The 21,524-nt window shown below is 48.9% G+C and overlaps 2 protein-coding genes across 7 annotated transcripts in view; one reads left to right on the top strand and one right to left on the bottom strand.

The window, feature by feature from the left end:
• The window catches only part of LOC116849985, a 239,013-nt gene that overhangs the window by 50,194 nt on the left and 167,295 nt on the right, over positions 1-21,524 (top strand). For all 5 annotated transcript variants that reach the window (XR_004379228.1, XR_004379223.1, XR_004379224.1 and 2 more), the window contains one exon: positions 11,279-11,343. Coding sequence is in view for 1 of the 5 variants with exons in the window: in XM_032827724.1 (XP_032683615.1) it covers positions 11,279-11,343 (65 nt within the window). In the remaining 4 variants the exon portion in view is untranslated. The remainder of the gene's footprint in view (positions 1-11,278; positions 11,344-21,524) is intronic.
• The window catches only part of LOC116849982 (zinc finger protein 628-like), a 90,139-nt gene that overhangs the window by 24,437 nt on the left and 44,178 nt on the right, over positions 1-21,524 (bottom strand). The window contains exon 3 of one of the 2 annotated variants that reach the window (XM_032827720.1): positions 19,727-20,063. In XM_032827720.1, the coding sequence (XP_032683611.1) occupies positions 19,727-20,063 (337 nt within the window). The remainder of the gene's footprint in view (positions 1-19,726; positions 20,064-21,524) is intronic. The other variant, XM_032827719.1, reaches the window with a different exon arrangement.

Below are 21,524 nucleotides of genomic sequence, written 5' to 3'. Positions count from 1 at the left end.
TGATACCTCGAATTTTGGTGTGTACTCGGGTGAGGGGTGGTGGTGGTGGTGTGCTACTGCTGCTGCTGACGATGGCGGTGGCGGTGGCACCGAATGCGCGCTGTTACCCCGGAAAAATTGACGATGACAGCGACTACGCGCGAAAGGCGTGTTCTTGATGACTTGTTCAGGAGGAATAACAGCTCGACTGGGCGGTTTTGGGAGGGTCCCTCTGAATTCGGCGACTCGAAGTCGCAACTCTCTCGTGAACAGCTGATTAGAGATATCAGGTCGTAGAGATACGTCGTCAAGGATCGGCTCGGAGTCCACGTAAACTGATGAACGTACACTGTGTCACATTGTTATCGAGAATCGTGAATGAAGAAACTATTTCACTTATCAGCAGCGCGCTTCATCCGATTTTAGTTTGATCAGCGTATCTTTTGAAGTAGCACAATGCGCTGCTGAGATAAAGAAGTGCGATCTTTAAGCGACGATATCCGAGCGATATATTAGATCCGTGTTATTTGGTTGCATTTTTCCCAGCGTAATGTAGGCGTACATAAACGCGCTCTCTTCCAACGAATTGTTGCAAAAACGTAGTCAGAGGACAAATTCCTATGTAATACTTTAGAATAATCGAACGAATCTCGCTATAAGCTACCGTTGCCTGCACGACAGGGATAGTTCAGGATAATAATTAACCAATAATTTACGATTCCGCGAGCGGCGTGCAAGAACGACACGTGAGAGCGGTTAAATACTAAACAATAACGTCACGGCGGTTACGTGACGAGCCTTCTGAACTTTGCACTCGACGTCCTTCGGGACCACGACGCTCGCGTTATTCACGCTCGCGATTAACAGCGCGATTCGCGCCTTGCACGGTGCAGTCTAGGTGCAAAGTGGCCGTTGAAAAATTTAGGTTTCTCTCTCTCACGTACGGCGCGCGGATTGCATTAACCTTGGTTCGACGGCAAAGTATTTTTGGAAAAGTCGTCTATATAACCCTCTTCCTCTCTCTCTCTCTCTCTCTCTCTCTCTCTCTCTCTCTCTCTTTCTCCCTCTTCCTCTCTTTCTCTTGGGCGCGTTGCTAATTAAAGCGCGCTTATCCGCGGCGCGCTGCCACTAAAGCGAGAGTCGAAAAGCGATTAAACTTCAAATTTAGCCTAAAAGTACGACGGTAATGTGACAGCCTTCATTAATTTTCTTACGTGTCCGGGAATCGTTGATGCCGCACCACATCGGATCGATGGAGGAGGAAGCAATCGTAGGGGTATAAAAAGATTTCCGTCGCGACACCACGATCGTGCAGAAGCTGTCATCCATCCCTCTCGTCCCCGGTAAAGTAGAGAAACACCCCAACTTTCCTACCTCCCACCGCGTCTTAAATTAGTCGCACGCGCCTAGTAAACGTCATTCGCTCGCGCATTCACGACAAAAATGGCGAATTAATTATTTACACTGGTTATGGGCGCGCCGCGTTCATTGGTCTACATTAATTACGGTTTCGCTAGCACAGCTAGCATGCGAGCCGAACAATTGAATCGTTGTGTTTTGATAATTATTCCCATGACAGTCATTAATAATGAAGCGCGTTATATAGCCGTATAATTAACTGCTATACCGTAACCGCCTTCTGCGCCCTGTTCGACGCCCCGAACGGATTCTTCCATTCCGGGGACGCTGACAAAATGCGCCCTCTCGTCGCTCTCATCCTTCGCGGATTGAGACTCGAAAAAACGAATCCTCCTCTCGCCGACGAAGAGAACGATATGGGAACAGAGCGATTCACCGGAAACGTCGCGGCACGGCAATTTGTATCGAAGGACTCCTCGTTACGCGTCCAGAGTTCAAGCTGCGAAAGTCGCGGGTCAGCAGCAGCGGCATATTAAAATGCGGTAAGCGGTCGGATGACCGCTTCGACCCTTCGGCGTGAACTCTCTCGCGAGAGCTGCCACCGAGAGGTGTGTCCGGTTTTCGCGGGAAATTCGCGCGCGGTGGTTTTAGCGTCGCGTCGCGGCGTTGCCGGCTGCGGCGACGCGCCGTCACAGCGGCTCGGACAGATGAAATTACTTTCGCGGAAATCATTATCGGGAGGTCCCATCAGATTTATCGATGAAAGAACGGAGAGCATTATCGCTGGACGCGCCTGAAATTTATAGGGTTCGGAATTACCATGAAACCGGCGTTAGCGCCACGTTCGGCGCGGTATAGCGCGTACATGCACTAGGAGAGCACGTTACCGGGCATAGAGCTCGAGAGAGAGAGCTTGAGAGAGAGAGAGAGAGAGAGAGAGAGAGAGAGTACATATGTGTGTGTGTGTGTGTGGGTGAGAGAGAGCAAGGGAAGAGAGGAGAGAGAGAAGGAAGGAGCGCGAGGGGGAGAGAGTGCATCCCTTTCCCGAGCGATGCAGCGGAGCGTTTCACGCATGCATGGAAATCATTAAAATAAAATGGCCGATAACAAATGACTGTTGCAAAGAGGGGAGCCCTCCTGGTTGGCGGCCATCTTGGTTCACGTGACCGTCATCCGGGCAACCACGGGCACGCCACGCCCCTTTAATGATTTCTACCCCCTGGCGAATGTGCTGTACGTACGTACTGTACGTACGTGCGAAATTTCTCCCGTGTATGTGTATGAGTGTTTGTTGTGTGCGTGTGTGCCGGCGTGTGAGTGTATCCCCCGCATACGCGGGGTACAGTCATCATCAGTAGTCTAGGCGAAATCAGCCGGGTACAGCCTCTTCCAAGCTCGCCGTTTCAGCGAACGTTCTGGAAAGCTCGCCACTTCGGGCGCTCGAGACTCGGGCTTGAAAAGTCCGTACTTTTCGCTCATTCTCGTCGGGGTAGCACGCCAAGTGCGGCTCTACACACCGTTCGCCACATGATGAATCGCGTACGCTCGGGAAGCGTACAATGATCTGGCTAACGTGGACTCGTTTCCAGCCAGTTGGGTCGGTTAGTGAGCGACACGTCGCGAAACCAGCCCGTGTTGCACATCGTGTCCCGAGAGTATCGGCGTTGAATGAAACCGATGTGCGTTCCTTAGACGTTGGAGTAAACCGGTACACGCTTTCAGCGATTTCAATTTCCTGCAATGTACGCGCTGACGAACGCGTCCACGTATGCGCACAAATAACGTCGTGCTTCCGTCAAGAAGCACGATGCTTGCGTTCACGAACGATTCAGACCTTGGCGTCCGCAGGATTCGCGAGAGAGAATTCATGCGTTCATACATACATTCGTGCGTTCTCTACGTGACGTGGGTCACGTCGAAAATTGAACAGCCCGCGCGACGACTGTAATCGCGAGTCCTGATTTCTACTGCCAGTCGTTGCGCATAAGCGACATCATTACCGGATTCAATCTCGAATCTAAAGCGGCGCACGGCTTAACGATGCACCCTCGACGATGACGTCGACGCCTGTGCCGCGTTTTGCAGCTCGACGTCGTCGATCGGACGTCGGGGCGGTCGCCGCGAAAGTTCAAGGTTCGCATGCGGCCGAAGTGAATTTTCGAGTCGATAGCGGACTCACTCGCGGAATTCAGTCTCGGGCACGAGACGAGATACTCCGTTTGATGATGCGGGCGAGGCACGCGGGCAAACGTTCGGGAATCGCGGCCGGGCAGTAAAGGGCGGTAATAGTTGATCAATAATCCCGTAACTTGGTTAGGCGCGCGTTTATTTTGCCGAATGCGACCTATTCGCCGAGCGTGGTGCGATGTTATATATGACGTGGCGTATTTTAAGCGGCCATGAAAGTTTTACGGAGCAAAGATTACCGTCGACTCCACTTTGTACCGCGTGTCGTTATTACGCTTCCGCTGTTCGTCCCGTGTTTCATGACACGTCGCGCGTCTCCCCTGTCCGCACCCATCCCACCATCCCCATAGCCCAGCCACCCAACTCCATCCCACTCCACCCCCGCTCCATCCCTCCTCCACTGCCGGTAAACGAGCTCTTTCGAAGCGCCATTGAGCGTTGACAGCGCGATCAGTTATCATTTAACGCAACATGCAAAGTGGACGATGAAACAAAAAAATATTTTTAACGCGCTGGAAAACGCCGGCTGCACACGGCGAGCTGAAATCATTCGAGAAACTGCGCGCCATCGTTATCGTCCTCCGCGCACAAATGCCGCATTACGACGCGATGCATGGCGGATGAATTAATTCGTCGGATTATTTGGCGTGATGATTCTCTTTTTGGACAGGCGCCCTCTTGTTCCAATGTCGCGAGAATCCGCGAGCAAGGTCGTTCAACGTGCGAAGATGTTTCGCGGTTCCTCCTTCCTACTATGACGATGATGCCAACGAACTTCCTGTTGTGTTTGCCGGTTGGCCGAGTCGTGTGCGGGTGGAACATTATTCGGGCATATGGTAGGCCCCCCCTCTTTCTCTTTCTCTCTTTCTCTCGCTCACGCACTCGTACACCCTCTCGAAGCGCTTCACCTGCCTCGCCCGAAACTCTTTACCTCTTCGCTTTTTCCTCTCTCTCTCTCTCTCTCCTTCTCTACTTTTTCTTCTTTTTCTCCTTCCTTTTTTTCACCAATGCCTTCGGTCTTTTTGGGCCGTTCACGGGGAACATCGGGGTCGCCGACCCCGTGACGCCCGTAACCCCTCGCTCGTCATCGCGGCACGCGTTATTTCCTCGGCGCAGGCCGGTGAACCCAATTTTTTACGCTCCCTGATCGATTTTTTCGACCCCGCGGAGATCGATCGATCCGCGCGCGCGGAATATTCGGCCGGGTGGATATATAGATTTGGCGTAGAGCGCAGCTGGACGTACGCTATTCGCGGCGAACCGCGAGTTTCGCGCAAGGTCGTGGTTGTTCTATTATTGAAACCTTCGACGTTATTCGTCGAGGTCATCGAACTCGGGCAAATGGCGCTTAACGAGAAGGGAGAACAGAGTCGCGATATCCAACAGTGTGTATCGGTATGCAACATTCGGCGGGATCTCCGCGGGTTAAGGTTGAAAGCGATGTCGCCAGGCGGGAACTCGCGTTCGGAGAATCCGCGCGTCGAGACCACGACCAGACCACCAGGTCCGCGAGACCACGCGTTTCCACTTCCGCGACGCAAAAAAGTCATCGCGAGCGGAATACCCGGCCGACGACTTTCTCTCTTCGCCACTACCACCACCGCCGTCGTCGTCATCGTCGTCGTCGTCGTCGCTGCCGGCGCCGCCGCGGTTACCGCCGCCGCACGCGCGACAAGCTCTAATTTCGGGGCCGGCCCGTAATTTTTCTCGCGGATTCAGCCGAGCATAATTTATTCCCGATGCCTGATGAGACCCATTGTCGCCGAGACGATGCCACTGCTCTCTCGCTCGCCCGGCGGCGCCGACGATGACGACGATGGCGGTGGCGACGGCGGCAAAGGGGGTTGAAAACGAGTTGAGTCGAGGGAAGAAGACTCGCGGGAACGAGGGGTTGAAGTGGTCGCCGCTGTTAGTCGACGAGAAAGAGAGAGAGAGAGAGAGAGAGAGAGAGAGAGAGAGAGAGGAAGAGAAAAAAGGAGGACGAATTATATAAGACACCGGAAGAGAGGAGTACACGCGGCGTCTCTCTTCGCCTCCACCCATCCGCGACATCCGTCCAAGAGTGGTAACGATCGTTTCTGGATGCAGGACAAGATCCTCACTCCTTCCCCCTTAACGACGATCTCTCGCCGCTTAACAGGCATTTCGTCGAGACCTTTTTTTCTCACTCTCGCTCTACCGGCGCCTCCCCTCGCTCCATTCCTCTCTCCTTAACCACTCTCTCTGTCTTTCTCTCGTTGTAGGACGTCGACGAAGCCCGGGTCATTAGGCAGAACGGGGTAAAAAGGGGTAAAAATTAATGTCTCAGAACGAACGTTCGGCCTGTCGAGTGGCCCGAGCTCCAAGTCCTGATGGCCCTCGTGTCTTTACGATTTTTCATCGCGAGCCATTTGTTCGTAAGATACTGGAAAAAGACCTTCTTCCTTCCTTCCTTCCTTCCCTCCGCCTCGAGCTCGTCAGTTGAACGACCTTCGATTCATCGACGAGATTCGTGTACAACTGAATTAATAACGAACCACCGCTCGAATCTAGCACTCCGGGCTGATACCCGATCTCAAAGGGAGGAAGCGAGTACCTCGTCATCTCGCTCTTTAAAGACCCCGATTAGGCTATTGCTCGCTGTGGACGTGGAAAGAATCCCGCGGAAGGGAGGGTAAAGTCTGTGGTGCGTGTCGTAGAAAGCGATTGTAGCCGGCTACGGTCTGCGAGATCGCTCGCGAAATGTCCACGCGCTTTTAAACCCACCGCACACGCTGCGGTGCGTGTACACGCGTATACATGTAGGTAGATAGGCAGGCGAGCAGGCAGGCAGGCAGGCGAGCAGGTCGGTAGGTAGATCGCGTACATACAACGCGGGCACATCGCACACACGGCTGCGCCCCGAAGTTTCCAACGTAAGACGCGCCGGAGAGCCGCGCGGCTCTCGTATGCCGTATGGCGTCCGCGCGTTACCTCCCACACATGCCGTGTAGAAAGTTTACTAGATGGAAATCTATATCTTATTTTACGGCCAGCCGTGCTCAATATTCTTGACCCCGAGCGGCCCAAGCGGCTGATATAAATGGTCCGCGTAAATCTTCCAGGCTCTCGCGTCGCAAACGACGCAGATAAAGAGATGCATCTCCGCGCGCCGGAGACGGCAAAATATCCGTACTGTTATCAGGAATCTTCCCGAGTCGAAATTTTAGCTCTACTTTGGACCTGAACTTCCTAACATCTGTATATCCTGAAGGATCAGCGTATGTGTAACATACATGATGGAAAATGAATTGCTATTTGGCGCCTCTAAATTGAAGAAAATGCACAAAACGTCACTTGTACGTTCCAAAGAGGACAAGCTAGTAGGTCGAGTAGAATCAACGGAGGTTGATGTTGGCTTCAGAGTGTCCAAGTAAACGTCAAATGGAACATTAACGTCGAAAGTAGGACCAAAATATCGACTCAGATTCAAACGATCCGCGGGTCCAGTATAAAAGTATCACAATGCCCGGAGAACGCGTAACCTTGTTGTTTTAGTCTTTATAAAAAATATGAATATTTAAACTTGAAAAATGTACATGTATTCGATGTGGAAAGTCTAAGGATTCGCATTAAAAACGTAAGGTAAAAGTACCAATACCTACGTATCTAATTTTGGATATTCTTATTGTTTTGATTTTTAAATACTTAAAAAAATATTTAAACTTGAAACATACATTCTACGTTGAAAATTTTAAATATTCGTACTTAAAGACCAAAATAATACTATTGTCCAGGATTGGGTACGTATCTGGGGATCGCCACTTTCATTTTATTTTATTATTTTCCGCGCAATTTTCGACGCGTCTCGTCGGATTAGACGGCGTACTCGCAACCTTCGCGATTTCTTCGGCAGGTACGATTGATGGAAGAAACTGGTCATTCACGGAGGCAGAACGTATCCCGCGCGGTTGTACACGAGATCAATGTGATCAAGTGGTTAGTAATATCAATAAGGTGCAGACAACATTGACACTTACAATCATATACAAAGTCGCGCCGCACTTTGCATTCGCAATACGATGTTTTGCGCGAGAATCGTAGCATCAGACCGGAATCGCGGCGCACGTCGGCTCGTTCCACTTAAGGCCGCACTTTTATTCCGTACAGTCGACGCTGAAACCGATTCCCGTTCTCGCGGATCTTGGTCTCTTTATTGGATTATCGGCCGGGCGATAGCGCGAGCCGCGTCATCGATAATCGGAGTAATTGCAGATGCAAAATAAATATGTCGTCGCTCGGCAGCGGGATCACCTAACGCTCGCGCGCACGCCAATAACTGCCGATAACACGGACGAAGGAAGGAGAGAAAGAGAGAAAGAAAAAAAAAGAAAAAACAAGGAAAAAAAGTGGGGAACGTTAATACGGAGTTTGCCTCGTCGTCGTCGTCGTCGTCGTGGCATTTGTCGGAGCGAAGTTATTGCATTCGAGGCTGAGGAGCATTAAGTATCCTTAACCTACTGACCGGTTCTCCGGCGGCGCGCGCGCCTCGCGCTCGCGCTAAAACGTGATCGCGCTCTCGAGTGCGCGCGCGGCGCGCGTTCCGAGGATCATACCTGATTTTGCGCAAAAAGTCCGGCTTTCGTGCCAGATTAGAAAGTTAATCTACATTTCGTTAGGCACACACCGTTCACCGGCGTGTAAGTAATTACACACCGCCGCGGGTACCGCGAGAGACAAACACGACGGGAAACTCGGGGCAAGCCGCGAGCTCTCGTAGAGTCCTGCGCCACGCCGCTGCTTACGATATATACCTTGCCCAGCCGCTCTCGCTCGAAATTCGGCTCGCTCAAAACCCTTTCCCCGTGGCGCGGCCCGGCCATATGGCGTAATGATTTTTAACCTTCCATGCGAAATATCGCGGGTGTGTGTGTGTGTGTGTGTGTGTGCGTGCGCGCGGCCCGGGCCAAATACACCGCGTTATTCACGGCGTTCGTTAGCGTAGCGCCAGCCGTTAATTAGCGAGCACTCATCAGAAAATTAAATTACCAGTCGATAAATAATCGCAGCGAATTGTATCGGTGCGTGTATGTGTGTGTATAGGTGCGTTCATTGGCGTTCTTTCGCTTTTCTTTCTCCCGAAGCGCTTACCGCGTCCACGACGAACGACGACTGACCGAACGACGCCGCGCTCGAGAGAAGCAAGTTTCTCCCGTGGAATAATTAATCCGCAGCGGAAGGAGCCAACGCGGACATTTTATTTGTACTTCAAATATTCCTTTTGTTTCGCGGGGCGCACTTATGTTGCACCGTGAAGTGGGATTTTCGTCTCTCGCTCGGGGCGGAGGGTCCTGAGACAGCGTCGTCTACGGGCGTCTTCGTTCGCGAAAGGGTTGCGAAAGTAAGTCAGTAAAGCGAGGGTGAACTTTCGGGCCGAATTCAAAGATTAAAACGGCGGTGTCTCTTTAAGCTCCTTGCGAGAATCGCTCGCACGGACCTCGTCGTCCTCATCGTCGTCGTCGTAGTAGTCGTAGTAGTCGTCGTCGTTTCTGGAAATCGTCTCGATTCGCTCAGGCAGTCTCGGGCGACATTTTTAATTGCTGCTTCCGAGCTGCGAACGTTTTCGCAAAATTGGGAGTCGTTAGAACCGGGAGTCACGGTGACGGCATTCGCTTGAAATAAATGATAAATCGGCGAGTGGCAGCTGCGAAAAATAACGCGACCTTGCTTTTTATACCGCGAGGAATACTTATTACTTCTAGAGCTGCATCTCGGCCTATTCTATATCAGCCGCGGGCGATAAGATAGCCGGACGGAAAAAACGCCACTCTCATGGCAACAATCTCAGGACGCGCGCACGCCGGATTTGCGTGTGTCGCGGAAAAAGTGAACGCGTCTAGAAAAACGTGTCCGCGAGAAATATATCGCGCGTACGAGCGAAATTCGCGAGAATTTAGCGCGGCTCTCGAGAGGGGGCGAGGGATGAGGTGGCGTATTAAAAGCAGCTCCACACTCCTCCTCGCACTTTTACGATTTCGCTTAACTTTAATTAAATTACGAAACTGACGCGTTTTGACATCGCCGAGCGCAAAAATACCGCGGAATCCGATATTAAAGTACAGTCCGATTATAAAATCGGCTCGCGCGTTAAATGCAGACTATTCGGAAAGAGAAGGAGGGGAAAGAGAGCACGGAGGAGTGTTTGAATTCCGCTCTCGAAAGTATCTCACTTTCTTTCGTCGTACAGCTGAACTATGGCGGGGAACTCTCGAGTCGCGTGATTTGTCCGGCTCTAGGCGAGCTCTCGCGGTTTCCCTTCCCATTAAATTTTAATTAACCGCGGTCGGGAAAAAAGCTAGGTAAGTGCACTATACTCGACAATATGCATACTATAGCCCCACGTTTTGCCATCCCGCGTAATTAGTTTCATCGACCACTAACGCCGTACAAGGCGTTGAACAAAAAGGCCGGACTCGCGCTCCGTGAAAAAGGACTCCGCCGTTATCCTCCGCTCCGAGAAAGAGAGAGAGAGAGAGAGAGAGAGAGAGAGAGAGAGAGAGAGAGAGTCGGGAACACGGGTGCTTACGTTTCTCGTTCCTACTCGTAATTAAAAGCGCTAAACGAATGAAAAAAAGAAATAATGGCGCAAAAGGACGTGGCATAAGCTGGTCGGTTACGCGAGATTTGGAGCTTTGATTTCCGACTGCGTAAATACGTGTTTTCAGACGGAAGAGAAGTTCTCTCCGCGAATCGTCGCGATTTCTACCAGTTTTCTATCGCCAGAGCGAAAATGCCAATTTGTCGGCTATTAGTTCTTCATTCGGTTCTGTCAACACAGTGCGCCGAGCAAACATTGCACCGAGATTCCTTATCTCGTATCACAAACAGCCGTACAATCGGGCCGCGCGCGCTGACTCGCTCGTTCTCGCCCGCAGACGACTCGGAAAAATTGCCAAGGCGATTCGCGATCATGCTCCCGTCATGCTTTCGACGCGGCCTCATAATCGATCGCGGAAACGATCGCCTCTCCCGCGCAGCTCTCCCATCGGCGCGAGCCCTCGGCTCTCGACTTGCACGAGTTGAAGAAGTTTGGAACGTTGTTTGCACTTTGTTTGTGCCTCGAAGGAGAAAAAAATACGAGGCGGTTAAAGAGTAGTCGGAAGATTCTTAATGCTTTGCTCGAAGAGACAAGCGGGGAAACAAGAGCGAGTTAATTCCGTCGTTAGCTACGGCTTTTCGACTGATCGAACGACGGAAAATTCTGTCGATGCAATTCGTCGCTGGCAAGGTCGTATTGATTAGAACAACTCGCTAATGATATTGACGCGAATGTCGCAGAAATGTCTGCAAAATACACGGAAAAGCTGGATATCTGCAAAAGTTTGATTGATTTGCACCTTGACAAATGAGTGTTTGTTTAAAGCGTTAATTAGTTGGAACTAATTGGCCACTCCCATTGTCGTTTTGTTTCATTTTATATCTCGAAGGCTTAAAAGCTCAGAGAGAGAGAGAGAGAGAGAGAGCATCTTCAAAATTCGTCAAGTCGACACATAAATTGATTTCTTTTGAATAGATTTTCTTCATAAGATACTTTTTGTTATCTTATCTTCCAAAGTACATGTTATCTCATTGTTGCCTTTTCACCGCGATGCCGGTTGACTATCTCGATATCGAGTTACTATCATTTTTTATCTTTATTGATCTGCAAAAGAAATATACACTTCCGAGCCTCCTTATTCTTGATTTGTTCATATTTTTTCATATGACTAACCATAAAACTTGCTTTTTGTTTCAGATTTGGCCCGCGGCCGCCCGAGTGCGATTCTCCAAAGATGCAATATCAGTGGATACCGTATTTCGGTGAGTCAAGAATAAAAATTTCAGGTGGTGAATTTTTTAATGGCTACTCGAGTAGAAATTTTGGCCTTATGTTAAATCTTGAATTTCACAAGGAGTAGAAACTAGGTTAGCAAGGTAAGTTTAATTCTAATGATACAATTTATTCCTACTTTGACTCTGATGATGTCCAAAATTTCCCTTTTCGCTCTCTTTAGCGTCAAAATAGGTGTTGAATGGAATAATGAGGCTGAAAATAGGATCAAAATTTCGACTCACACGCAGAAAAGTACCGTTCTAGTGCTAAAAAAAAGTGATGACTGAGTTTACTTTCCTCCTTTTAACTTTATAATGGTTATCTTCAACAAAGAATATTTTCTTGATAATATTTCTAAAACTCTCGATAAAACTTCTGAAACAAATTTTGAGAAAAGCTTGTTAGGAGAAATCAATAGGACACGGTAACGCGCATTTTTAGAGTCTAAATCTCAAAATAGCTAACGGCGTTCGAGAACGAACATATAAATGGAAACAAACAATGTTCTCCTTGAGTAGCATCAAGAAATTTGAAATGTCCTGTATTCTATCCGTGATAACTCGTTTACATTTTCTCGACCGAGCAATTTCCTCAATACTGTCGTTCCACATCCGTAACTACATTATGTTATATGTATTAGTTCATTTTCGGTTAATGATGCCGTTCGACATGGTCAAAAGGTCGAAATGAAATAGGAAGCGTGGGCGTGTGTGTATCGGAGCGTCTCTCTCCCCTGTGCCCTATCGCCACGGCAAAGGTTCTATTCAAATTAACCCTCACGGAAAAAATGCGGAACCGCGCGCCGCGGAAGGGTTGGAGGGAAAATTAGAATAGGCTGTGATGCGTCGATAGACCGAGCTATGCATATGCGCCGTGACTACGTTCATTTCTTTCGGACCGGGCCATACGGCGTTCCTACCGCGGCTTAATCACTTTTCTTTCCTTCACCCCTCCCCCTCCTCCCCTTTTCACTCCCGAGGCCGTATCTCTTCTCACGACTTTAGCGATATTTCAACGGCCGCGAGCGGTGCGCGTCCGATCGCGTTGAGACGTGAAACCGAAGCGATCCATTCAGTCGAATGGAAGAAAGAAGCTCGAGATATTATCGTAACGTAATATTTTTCGAGTAATATCCTCATCTATACTGCACCGAGAGAAAAAAATATCTAAGAACTAGTAAACATTTTCTATTACTACACTGAGAGAAAAGTGTATGATATTTGGAACTATAATGGCATAGTAAAAAGATTATAGTTAGGAATATAATTTTTATAGTAAATGTTACCATAATATTTGTAATATTTACAATATAAGCATAGTATAACTGACCCGTGTAAAATTTTTACCAAGAATTGTAATTATTTGAAATAAAAAATATAGTAAGATAGTAAATATTGAATGGTAAGAGAAATTAACTATTTTATATAGTCAATACAATTGAAATATTTTGCAAATATAGGTACATGTAACTATACTCTCAAAAGATGCTTCACCATATATATAAAGTAATAAGATGATAACTATAAATCTGTGTTCATTCTACTATATCTTCATGTTTAGATGAACTATAAAAATATGTTTGAGGCCAAAACGAACTATAAAATATAGTTATTATGAGATTATAGTTATTCCAACTATTTTTTTCTCTCAGTGCATAGTAAAAAGATTATAGTTAGGAATATTACTTTTATAGTAAATGTCATCATAATGTTTGTAATAATTACAATATAAGCATAGTATAATTGACCTATGTAAAACTTTTACCAAGAATTATAATTATTTGAAATAAAAAGTATAGTAAAGTAGCAAATATTGAATGGTAAGAGAAATTAACTATTTTATATAGTCAATACAATTGGAATATTTGGCAAATATAGGTACATGTAACTATATTTCCAAAGTGTGCTTTACTATACACATAGAGTAATAAAATGGTGACTATAAATCTGTGTTCATTCTGCTATATCTTCATGTTTAGATGAACTATAAATATATGTTTGAGGCCAAAATAAACTATAAAATATAGTGAGATTATAGTTATTCCAATTATTTTTTTCTCTCAGTGTATAATAGTACTATATAATATACTATAATAACACTGATATAATATACTATAATAGTAATATACTATAATGATACTAATAATATTATAGTGGATACTATAATAACATATTTACTTGTACTAACGTAAAGTATCTTTCAAACATACATTTTCTCAAAACCTTCAGAAAACCCCAGCTCTTCATGGAGAAGCAACGATTGATTCTGCTTAAATAAAAGAACTTATATTTAAGTACCCACTAGAGAAATATTTACTATTTATTTCGTATTGGATGGAAATTGAGTTATGCTGGGTTTATTACTGATTCATTGACGCATATATTATATAACAAGATTCAAGTCATAACGTTAATTCCGCACACTATTTTTTAGATATTTCTTCTTTCAGTGTACTGTAGGGATGTGAAATTACAGATGTGTGTGTACATGCATGCGTATGATTGTATGTGGGAGTAAAATGACGAAAGACATTTGACAGAATCATAAAGGAGACAAAATATGTGATTGTTGACACGAACATTATGTACATTAAGAGGCGACGTTGTTGTGCAGCAATTGATTTCTCCTAAAGCGTATGCGTGAGAAAAACTTGACTGTATGATTATAAAGTGGTAAACGGGGGACAAGTTCTCAGTTTCTATTGAGAGCGAGAGATGAGGACGTAATTTTTTGCTGCGAGAGGTGCGAATCTTAAACGTTACTTTCTTTATACAACTTGCCCAAATAATTGCATCATTCTATATATATTATTAGACACGTCGCGTATAGATAACACATCCGTCGGTGTACGGCGGTTCTATTCCGGCGCGATGCAACTTCGGACGCAGCTCGTTACGTAAGAAGAAAGATCGCAAAGTTGCAGCGCTAATTTCGGCATCTACTAATGACGGCGTGTCTTTTTCGAGTATCGCGCGGCCGTAGTCGAATGTGTTAATTAGTAAACACGGCCGGTTACATCGCTCGAAAATTGCATGAATGCATGAATTCTGGCGTACGAGTAATTTACGAGTGTGCCGCCTGTATACGGGCCGGCATTAGAATTAGCGCGCTCGCGCTATTAAAACATTCATCGCGAGGCCATAGGTCGGCTGATTAGCCGCTGCGTTATATTAATCAATGAAAATTAATCAACTTCCGGTGCAGAATATCCACGAAACGCGAAGGTTTCGCCCGTTAATCTCACCCTGGGGAGTCTCCGTGGCGAGAGTGGCCTATGGGAGAGTTTGTGCAAAATCGCGGCCGCGGCGAGAAAGATATTCCGGCTCGTTTCGCGCGACTTGTCGTTTCTACCTCGTCCTGGCTCGTCACCCTCCTGCCTCGTTATTTTTATTTGCCAATCTCAAAGCGCGTCGCCGCGCACTGTTGTTTGATCTCTCATTCCGCGCCATTTGTGATAAAGGGACCACCGGCGTCGCTCGCTCTTTTCCACCTCGCGTCCTCCTCGCGTCGCTTTTCCCGTTTAACTTTGATTTTTCTCGAGACGTCCGCGCCGAGAGGCATTCCGCCGCATGAATTCTTAACCGGGCGAAATTAGCGAATTAAAAGTGCGAGAGGGACGGAAAAAGACGCGTACCTGGGACAGGCCGCCGACAGCGTCGCGCCGGAAGGCCGGCGAGATGGCGGAAGCGGAGAAAGAGGAGGACGTGAAGCGGGTGGTGGACGATACGGCGGACTCGGAGAGTCCTGAATTCAGAAGCGCTCTCGTCCTTTTCCCCGTTTTACAGCGGCGACGGTGGCGGCGGCACCTCGTAAATACGGATATGCAGCCTCGTTCCCAAACTGTTCGGCGCGCGCGAAAGGGTGAGGCCGGGCGACGAGAGCGCGAAGAGTGCCTTAATTTTTATTCATGCGCCGGCGAAACGGCAATTTTTCGCAGTATTAAGTGGGCTTTAAAATTGTCCGGTCAATTTCGTCGGCAGAACGTGCTCCTTTTTTCAAGCACCGCTAATCGTCGTCGCGGCACCCTCGCGCGCGCGCCCTCCGCGGAGAACAGACAGAAGAGAGCCTTCTCTTCTCTGCCCGTGTCGTTTCGTCTTCTCCGGTGTGCGACGTGGACACGACGAGCGAATGACGCGTCGCTTCCGTCGACACTTGGGCAAATTGCATCCCGCGGCGGGCACACGTCAAGGAGCCAGGATACCACCAACGGCGGCGCGCTTATCGATAACGCACCGCCGGCATTACGCATCGGCGTCTTTCGGATCGCAGAGCTGATAGACGGATCATTAGGTCATAGATGTTACCGGATGGACGCGCGTGTTATATACCTGCACTCTCTCGCGGCCTGCGTTCACAATCGCGCCCGGGTTAGTCCTTTGAAGGCCGATCCCGCCGGCCGCTTTTCGCAGCGGCGATTTTCGCAGCCAACACACGCGCGCCCGGTTAGCGGCTCCGGGAAAACCGATTAATCCTTGGCGCGCAGGGTGGCCGATCATTAGATTTTGGCCGGGAAATTGAGTTTTGCCGGCTGCCGAAGGGATAATCTTTGGTAGCCTCTGGCTTGCTGCTGGTGTGCGCGAATTCTATCCGTCTTCCTTTCTCTCTCTCTCTCTCTCTCTCCCTCTGTATCTTTCTCTCTCTCTCTCTCTCTCTTTCGCGCGCACTCTCCCCCGTCTTTCTATCCTTCTCTATCTCGCCGCATCTCGATATCGTCGCGTAGGCTCTTGCGAATACGCGCGCATACTCGCCCACGTAACACGCGTGCTCCTGCATATACACATATGAATGTACATCCTATACAGCCGCAGTCTCTCGTTCACGCGCTCGCGCGGTCGTGCGCGCTTGCGACCGACGGTGGCGGCGCGCGTAACTTCGGTTCCATTATTGAGCGATCGGGCGATCGAAAAATTCCCGCGCTTTTTCGCGTGCTGTCGCCCCGGTGGGGCAAACGGACCTCTCATTGGCCCGGCCGTTTGGTCATCCTTGCGCGCCGCTGGCCGCGAGAGGGGGTGGATGGACTCACTCTCTCCGTTGCTCTCGCTCTTATTCTCTCCCTGTCTCTCGCCCTCCCTCCCTCGCTCCCTACCATTCCACCCTCTATCGCGCGCACACGACTCTACACCCTCGCCAGGTACTTGTCTAGGCTACACAGATATTGACCAGCTATCGATATCGCGCGGACAGTCGTCGATATTATATTCTCTGTGCCGCCAGCGGCCTCCGTTCTCTCCCTCCCTCCTTCCTTCCCTCCGCCGCCCCTACCTTCCCCACCGACCCCGTTCTTTCGTTTCTCAACCTCCCGCCCCGGCTCGCCACCCTAAAGCGCGTTCTCGCAAATTTCGGTTAATGAATTATATGTATAATATATAGACACGCGGGTGCATATATGCGCGCGAACGATGTAACTCGTGTGCATATTTGCGGAGCGTTGGGACGAGGATGGTAGGTAGGTACGTAGATAGGTGGGCACGGATGGTAGGTGGAAAGGAGGGAGGGTGGGGTACATCGGCACGCCGGCAAATTCCCGCCGATTTTTGAACGCGGACGACCAATCGCCGCGTGCCCCGCCGCGCCAGAATTTCATCGAAATGAGAAATCAATACGCGCTGCAAACGCTATAACGGGATTGTTTCGTTACAAAAATGCCCGCGGTTTCCGAGCAGCCGCCGCCTTGCATTCGCGTTATCTCGATTGGCGATCACTCGTGCGCAATTAACCCGCGGTTGGAGCTATGCGACCGTTTCTTTCTTTTCTTTCCTTATCCGCGCGATTTTTGCAAGAACGCGCGCGGAAGCGTGACTGGCGCCGCACGGGAGAAGGTGAAACTAAAGGAAATATACGAAACCCCGCCGCGAAAACGTTGGGAAAAGCTCAGCGTGATTCAGCGATCACTTCTGTGCAATTTTTATCGGGCGACAGCGCGCTGAAAATAAAGCCGTTGCTCGCGCGCGCATTTTCACCGTTGTTCTCTTGGATTTTTCACGCGTTGCGCATGGTTGATCAGGAGACGCGACGCGGCGATTATCGTGGCGTGGAATCTCGGTGAAATCGATAGAACCGCAACGATTACGATCGACTCGTTGCGAATTATCGAGGGGTGGTTGGCGCGCGGTGGCAACTCTGACGTACGTATCGCAGTCAACGAGCTCGTCGAGTCCCGCGAGCACGCTACGTGGATATAAATTTCGCACCGGCGAATCGTTCGTTTCTCCTTAAGACATCCGAAAATAGAAATATTCCGATTAAGCCCGAGCCGGTGAGCTCCACGAGCGAGCGAGCGAGCGCGCGCGCGAGCGTCACGAGATACCGCAGCAAGTTTCGCACCCTCTTTCCCGCATGCAGCCGCTCGTGCGGCTGCATTTAAAACATTTTATCGGTACAAGTGTGGAAATCCAAAGCGGCCCTCTACGTACGCGCGTGTATACACGCCCAGCTCGAGCACCCACCCTGCGGAAGAGGACGACGACGAGGAGTGGGATATGTGGGGAAGGGCGGTTATTAATGTAAGGGGTGGCTGAGCAGTAGTTATTTGGCTGTGGGTGGTCGAGAGGGAGGGGGAGAGAGAGAGAGAGAGAGAGAGAGAGAGAGAGAGAGAGAGAGAGAGAGAGAGAGATTGAAAGAGAGAAAGGGTGAAAGAGATGAAGAGAGGGAGAGACAGAGAAAGCGAGAGAATGAGAGGATGGGAGGTCGAGAGATGGGCCGGCTAAAATCAATGCGAGTCCTTCTTTCGCCGCTATTTACGGTTAAGAAAAGACAGGCTCGACCGACGTGGCGTGGTGTAGCGTGGCGTGGTGTGGCGTGGCGTGGCGTGGCGTGGTGTGGAGCGGCGCGATGCGGTACAGTGCGGTGCGGTGCGGTGCGGAACCGCGGTGGAAATAAAAAGATAAGCGCAAACGTGGAAAACCAGGTTACAAGCGGGATATTCTCGTCAAACCCGCGGCGTCTGCTTTTATAAACCTGATTGAGCGACTGGCGCGAGCCGAGCCGAGTCGAATCGCGCTTGTTCGCGAACGCGCGCCGCGAGAATATTGCGGATTCGTGTCGCGAACGTTCTCCTCCGTTCGTTCGTTCGAAGAAAGTTTAAGAGAGCGGCTCGACGACGGAAAGAAAGAGAAGGGAGAAAGAGAGATGGGATGTTACGCGTTACGTTACGTTTCACGTCGACATCGAGCAAAATCTCCGTTTACTCTGTCGACGATGAGCTTCGCCTCGGGTCGATTGTTACTTGCGCTCTCGTGTATCTATCTTTCTCTCTTCTTCCTTTCTCTCTCTCTCTCGATCTCTTCGGACCGACTCGGACTGATTCTCGATTAAATAGCTCGAATACTCCGACGTGGGTGCGCCTTTTTTCTCGTTGCCTCGCCAAAGCAAATCTTCGTTAAGGTCAACGAGATTTTTCCAAGGGTCGAGTCTAGCAGTAGTCGTGCGCGCAGCGCTGACCGTTCGCTTGCGAGGCTAATACCTTCCGAGTGACTACGCTCATCCCTTAATGAAATTCTTTCTACTACCCGGATGCGACCCATTGGCTGCCTTTGCTACCAGATCGGGTTTTCTCATTATTGCAAATCCTTCGTGCCGGGCCCGGCCGGTCGATGTTGTTTTAGCCGCCTTGTGCGCGATTGCAGATGCATTATTGTTTAAATATCTCGGATCTGTCTCGTTTTGGTTGCGAAAGCGCAGCGCGCATATCGAAGGGAGTGCGTACGTGCGTTTATTCGTTGGTCCATTCGTTCGCTAATTCATTCATTCGTTCGTTCGGCGGAATCTCTCACCGAGCATATAGGAATATTTTACTTGCGCGCATGTTGCATGCACAAAGCAATTTTGCACTGGCGCGCATTCAAGTTAGTCACAATCGGGACGCACGATTGCCCGTACAAACAATAACTGCATATTAATTTATTGATTATTGGCTATAGCCAGCGCTCGCGCGCGATATATAGTATTCATAGAATTTACTATAACAGCAATATATATTCGTGCACTAATTTATTGACCAATAACTCGGCGGCGATTCTGTAACGACGAGCCCAGAGCGAGCGGTGATGCTGGCGGTGATGGTGGTGGTGGTGGTGGTGGCGGCGGCGGCGGCGGTGGCGGCGGCGGCAGTGGTTGTGGGTGGAGGAAGAGGCAATTGCGCGGGGGGTGGGTTTATAACGCGTATTATTATGCATTAATTTATACGGGCGTTGTCGATCGGTCGCGTTGCCGATTTAATAAGTCGACTGAAATAATCGAGAAAAGCTTCCCCCCAATCCAACCCCATGCCATGTCGCGACGCACCGATCGATCGGGCAACTGACTGATAGTCTGACTAAAGGCTAACTAACTAACTAGCTGACTGACTGATTCGTAAGCTTGCTCACTCACCCGTATGCAGTCGTGTGTGCTGCTGCACGTGGCTGAGCTGCTTGAACCTGCGGTCGCAATAGCTGCACTTGTACGGCTTCTCGCCGGTGTGGACCCTGATGTGCTGCACGAGCTGGTGGTTGCTGGAGAACGACTTGAGGCACTGCTGGCACTGGTGCGGCTTGACCTCGTTGCTGGCGATCATGCCACCCGGTCCGACGCCGACGCCGACACCGACGCCTAGGCCGGCCAGGCTGCCCGCGACGCCGCCGCCGGGTCTCCCCGTCAGTGCACCCGCGCCCAGCTCCCTCGCGTGCATCTGCATCGCGCTCTTGTGCATGAAGATCTGCGAGAAGAACTGCCGGAGTTAGTTGGTACGCTGTACTTTTCGTCGAGCAACGGGGGATGGCAGATCGACCCTGACCGCTGTTGTCGTCGCTCACTCTTTCTCTCTATCTCTCTGTCTTTTTCATTCTACATCTGGTCGATCTTGCCATCGCTCACGTATCCGCCGAAGCTGAGGAGACGTCACCTCGCCGTGACAGAACGCGCTACGTTCTTTACGCTTCGGGAAAAAGCAGAAGAGATTGTAGCGCGCGTGGGAAGGTGGCGGCGAAGCGACCTCGAGACGAAATGTCCGTACCGCGGAACTGATTTTGTATCAACACAAGAAACGTACACGGAGAGAATATTGTTTAAAAATTACAATATATTTTAATAGTTCGGGAATAGACTGACACTATTACGAAAATTATAACAAAACATAGTAAACGTAAAAACGTGATAATGTTTACTACATTTACAATATTTTTGCTATGTTCATAGTCACTTTTACTACATCTTATTATAATTTTCACTATAGTGTCAGTCTATTACCGGAGTACTAAAATTGTATTGTAATTTTTACTACAATATCCTCTCCGTGTAGTTGGGAAATTAGTTCGTGACCGCTTCAAACTTATTTTTCTATCAGGTCGATGCAGGTTTCCAAAATAAAGAGCAGATATCGCGAGGCAATTTGGGAGATATTTTAAGAATGAGGAGAGTATGTTAATCTCCGAGGTACGGCATTCTCCTTCGCAGCTTCGGCTGATTGATAACGCACACGGTTCGAACAGTCCTCATACATGTCTCTCTGTAGCTTGCGCAAGTTCTTTGTGAATATATCGAAACTACTGGGTAGAGCATACGTGTTTCAAGTTACGAGAGCGCGTAGAATTGCACCGCGCCGTCGTATCGTCGAACTCGAGTCAAATTGGTGGTTGAACTTGGCGATTAGAAGTTACCACCAAGGTCGCGCAAACCTGACCCAAATCGAAATTTTGATTCTGCACTAATCCCGCGAATTCTGCTCAACATGAAAGGTCAATGGAGAATCTCGAGAAATAAAGTTATGCAAGATGCTACTGTACGCTATATTTAACGCTACAAATGGCTACTCACTGCCACTGCATATTCGAAATGTTGAAGCTTAGATAAGCACTTGTTTCAGGATTATTTAATATTCGGTTATCTCCGTGTTCTATTTACGTTTAATATTTTCATAGCTTTAATAAGCAAATATATTGATTCTGCAATTTATCCTACCGCGCACAGAGTATTGCGAGATAAGCAAATATTAAATAATCAACAATAATGAATAATAAAATTAAATGAGTACTAAATGAGTATTAAGTGAGAGAGAAAAAGAAACTTTCTTCCTTCATAATTTATTAATATATGTATTAGTATTTAAAACTCTCTTTTTCTGTCTCTCTCTCTCTCTCTCTCTCTCTCTCTCTCTCTCTCTCTCTCTCTCTCTCTCTCTCTCTCTCTCTCT

Source organism: Odontomachus brunneus, unplaced genomic scaffold (genome assembly GCF_010583005.1).
Source record: "Odontomachus brunneus isolate Ranch 3 - 2012 unplaced genomic scaffold, Obru_v1 Obru_scaffold_130, whole genome shotgun sequence".
Lineage (NCBI taxonomy): Eukaryota > Metazoa > Arthropoda > Insecta > Hymenoptera > Formicidae > Odontomachus > Odontomachus brunneus.
This window is presented reverse-complemented; position numbering and strand designations above follow the sequence as displayed.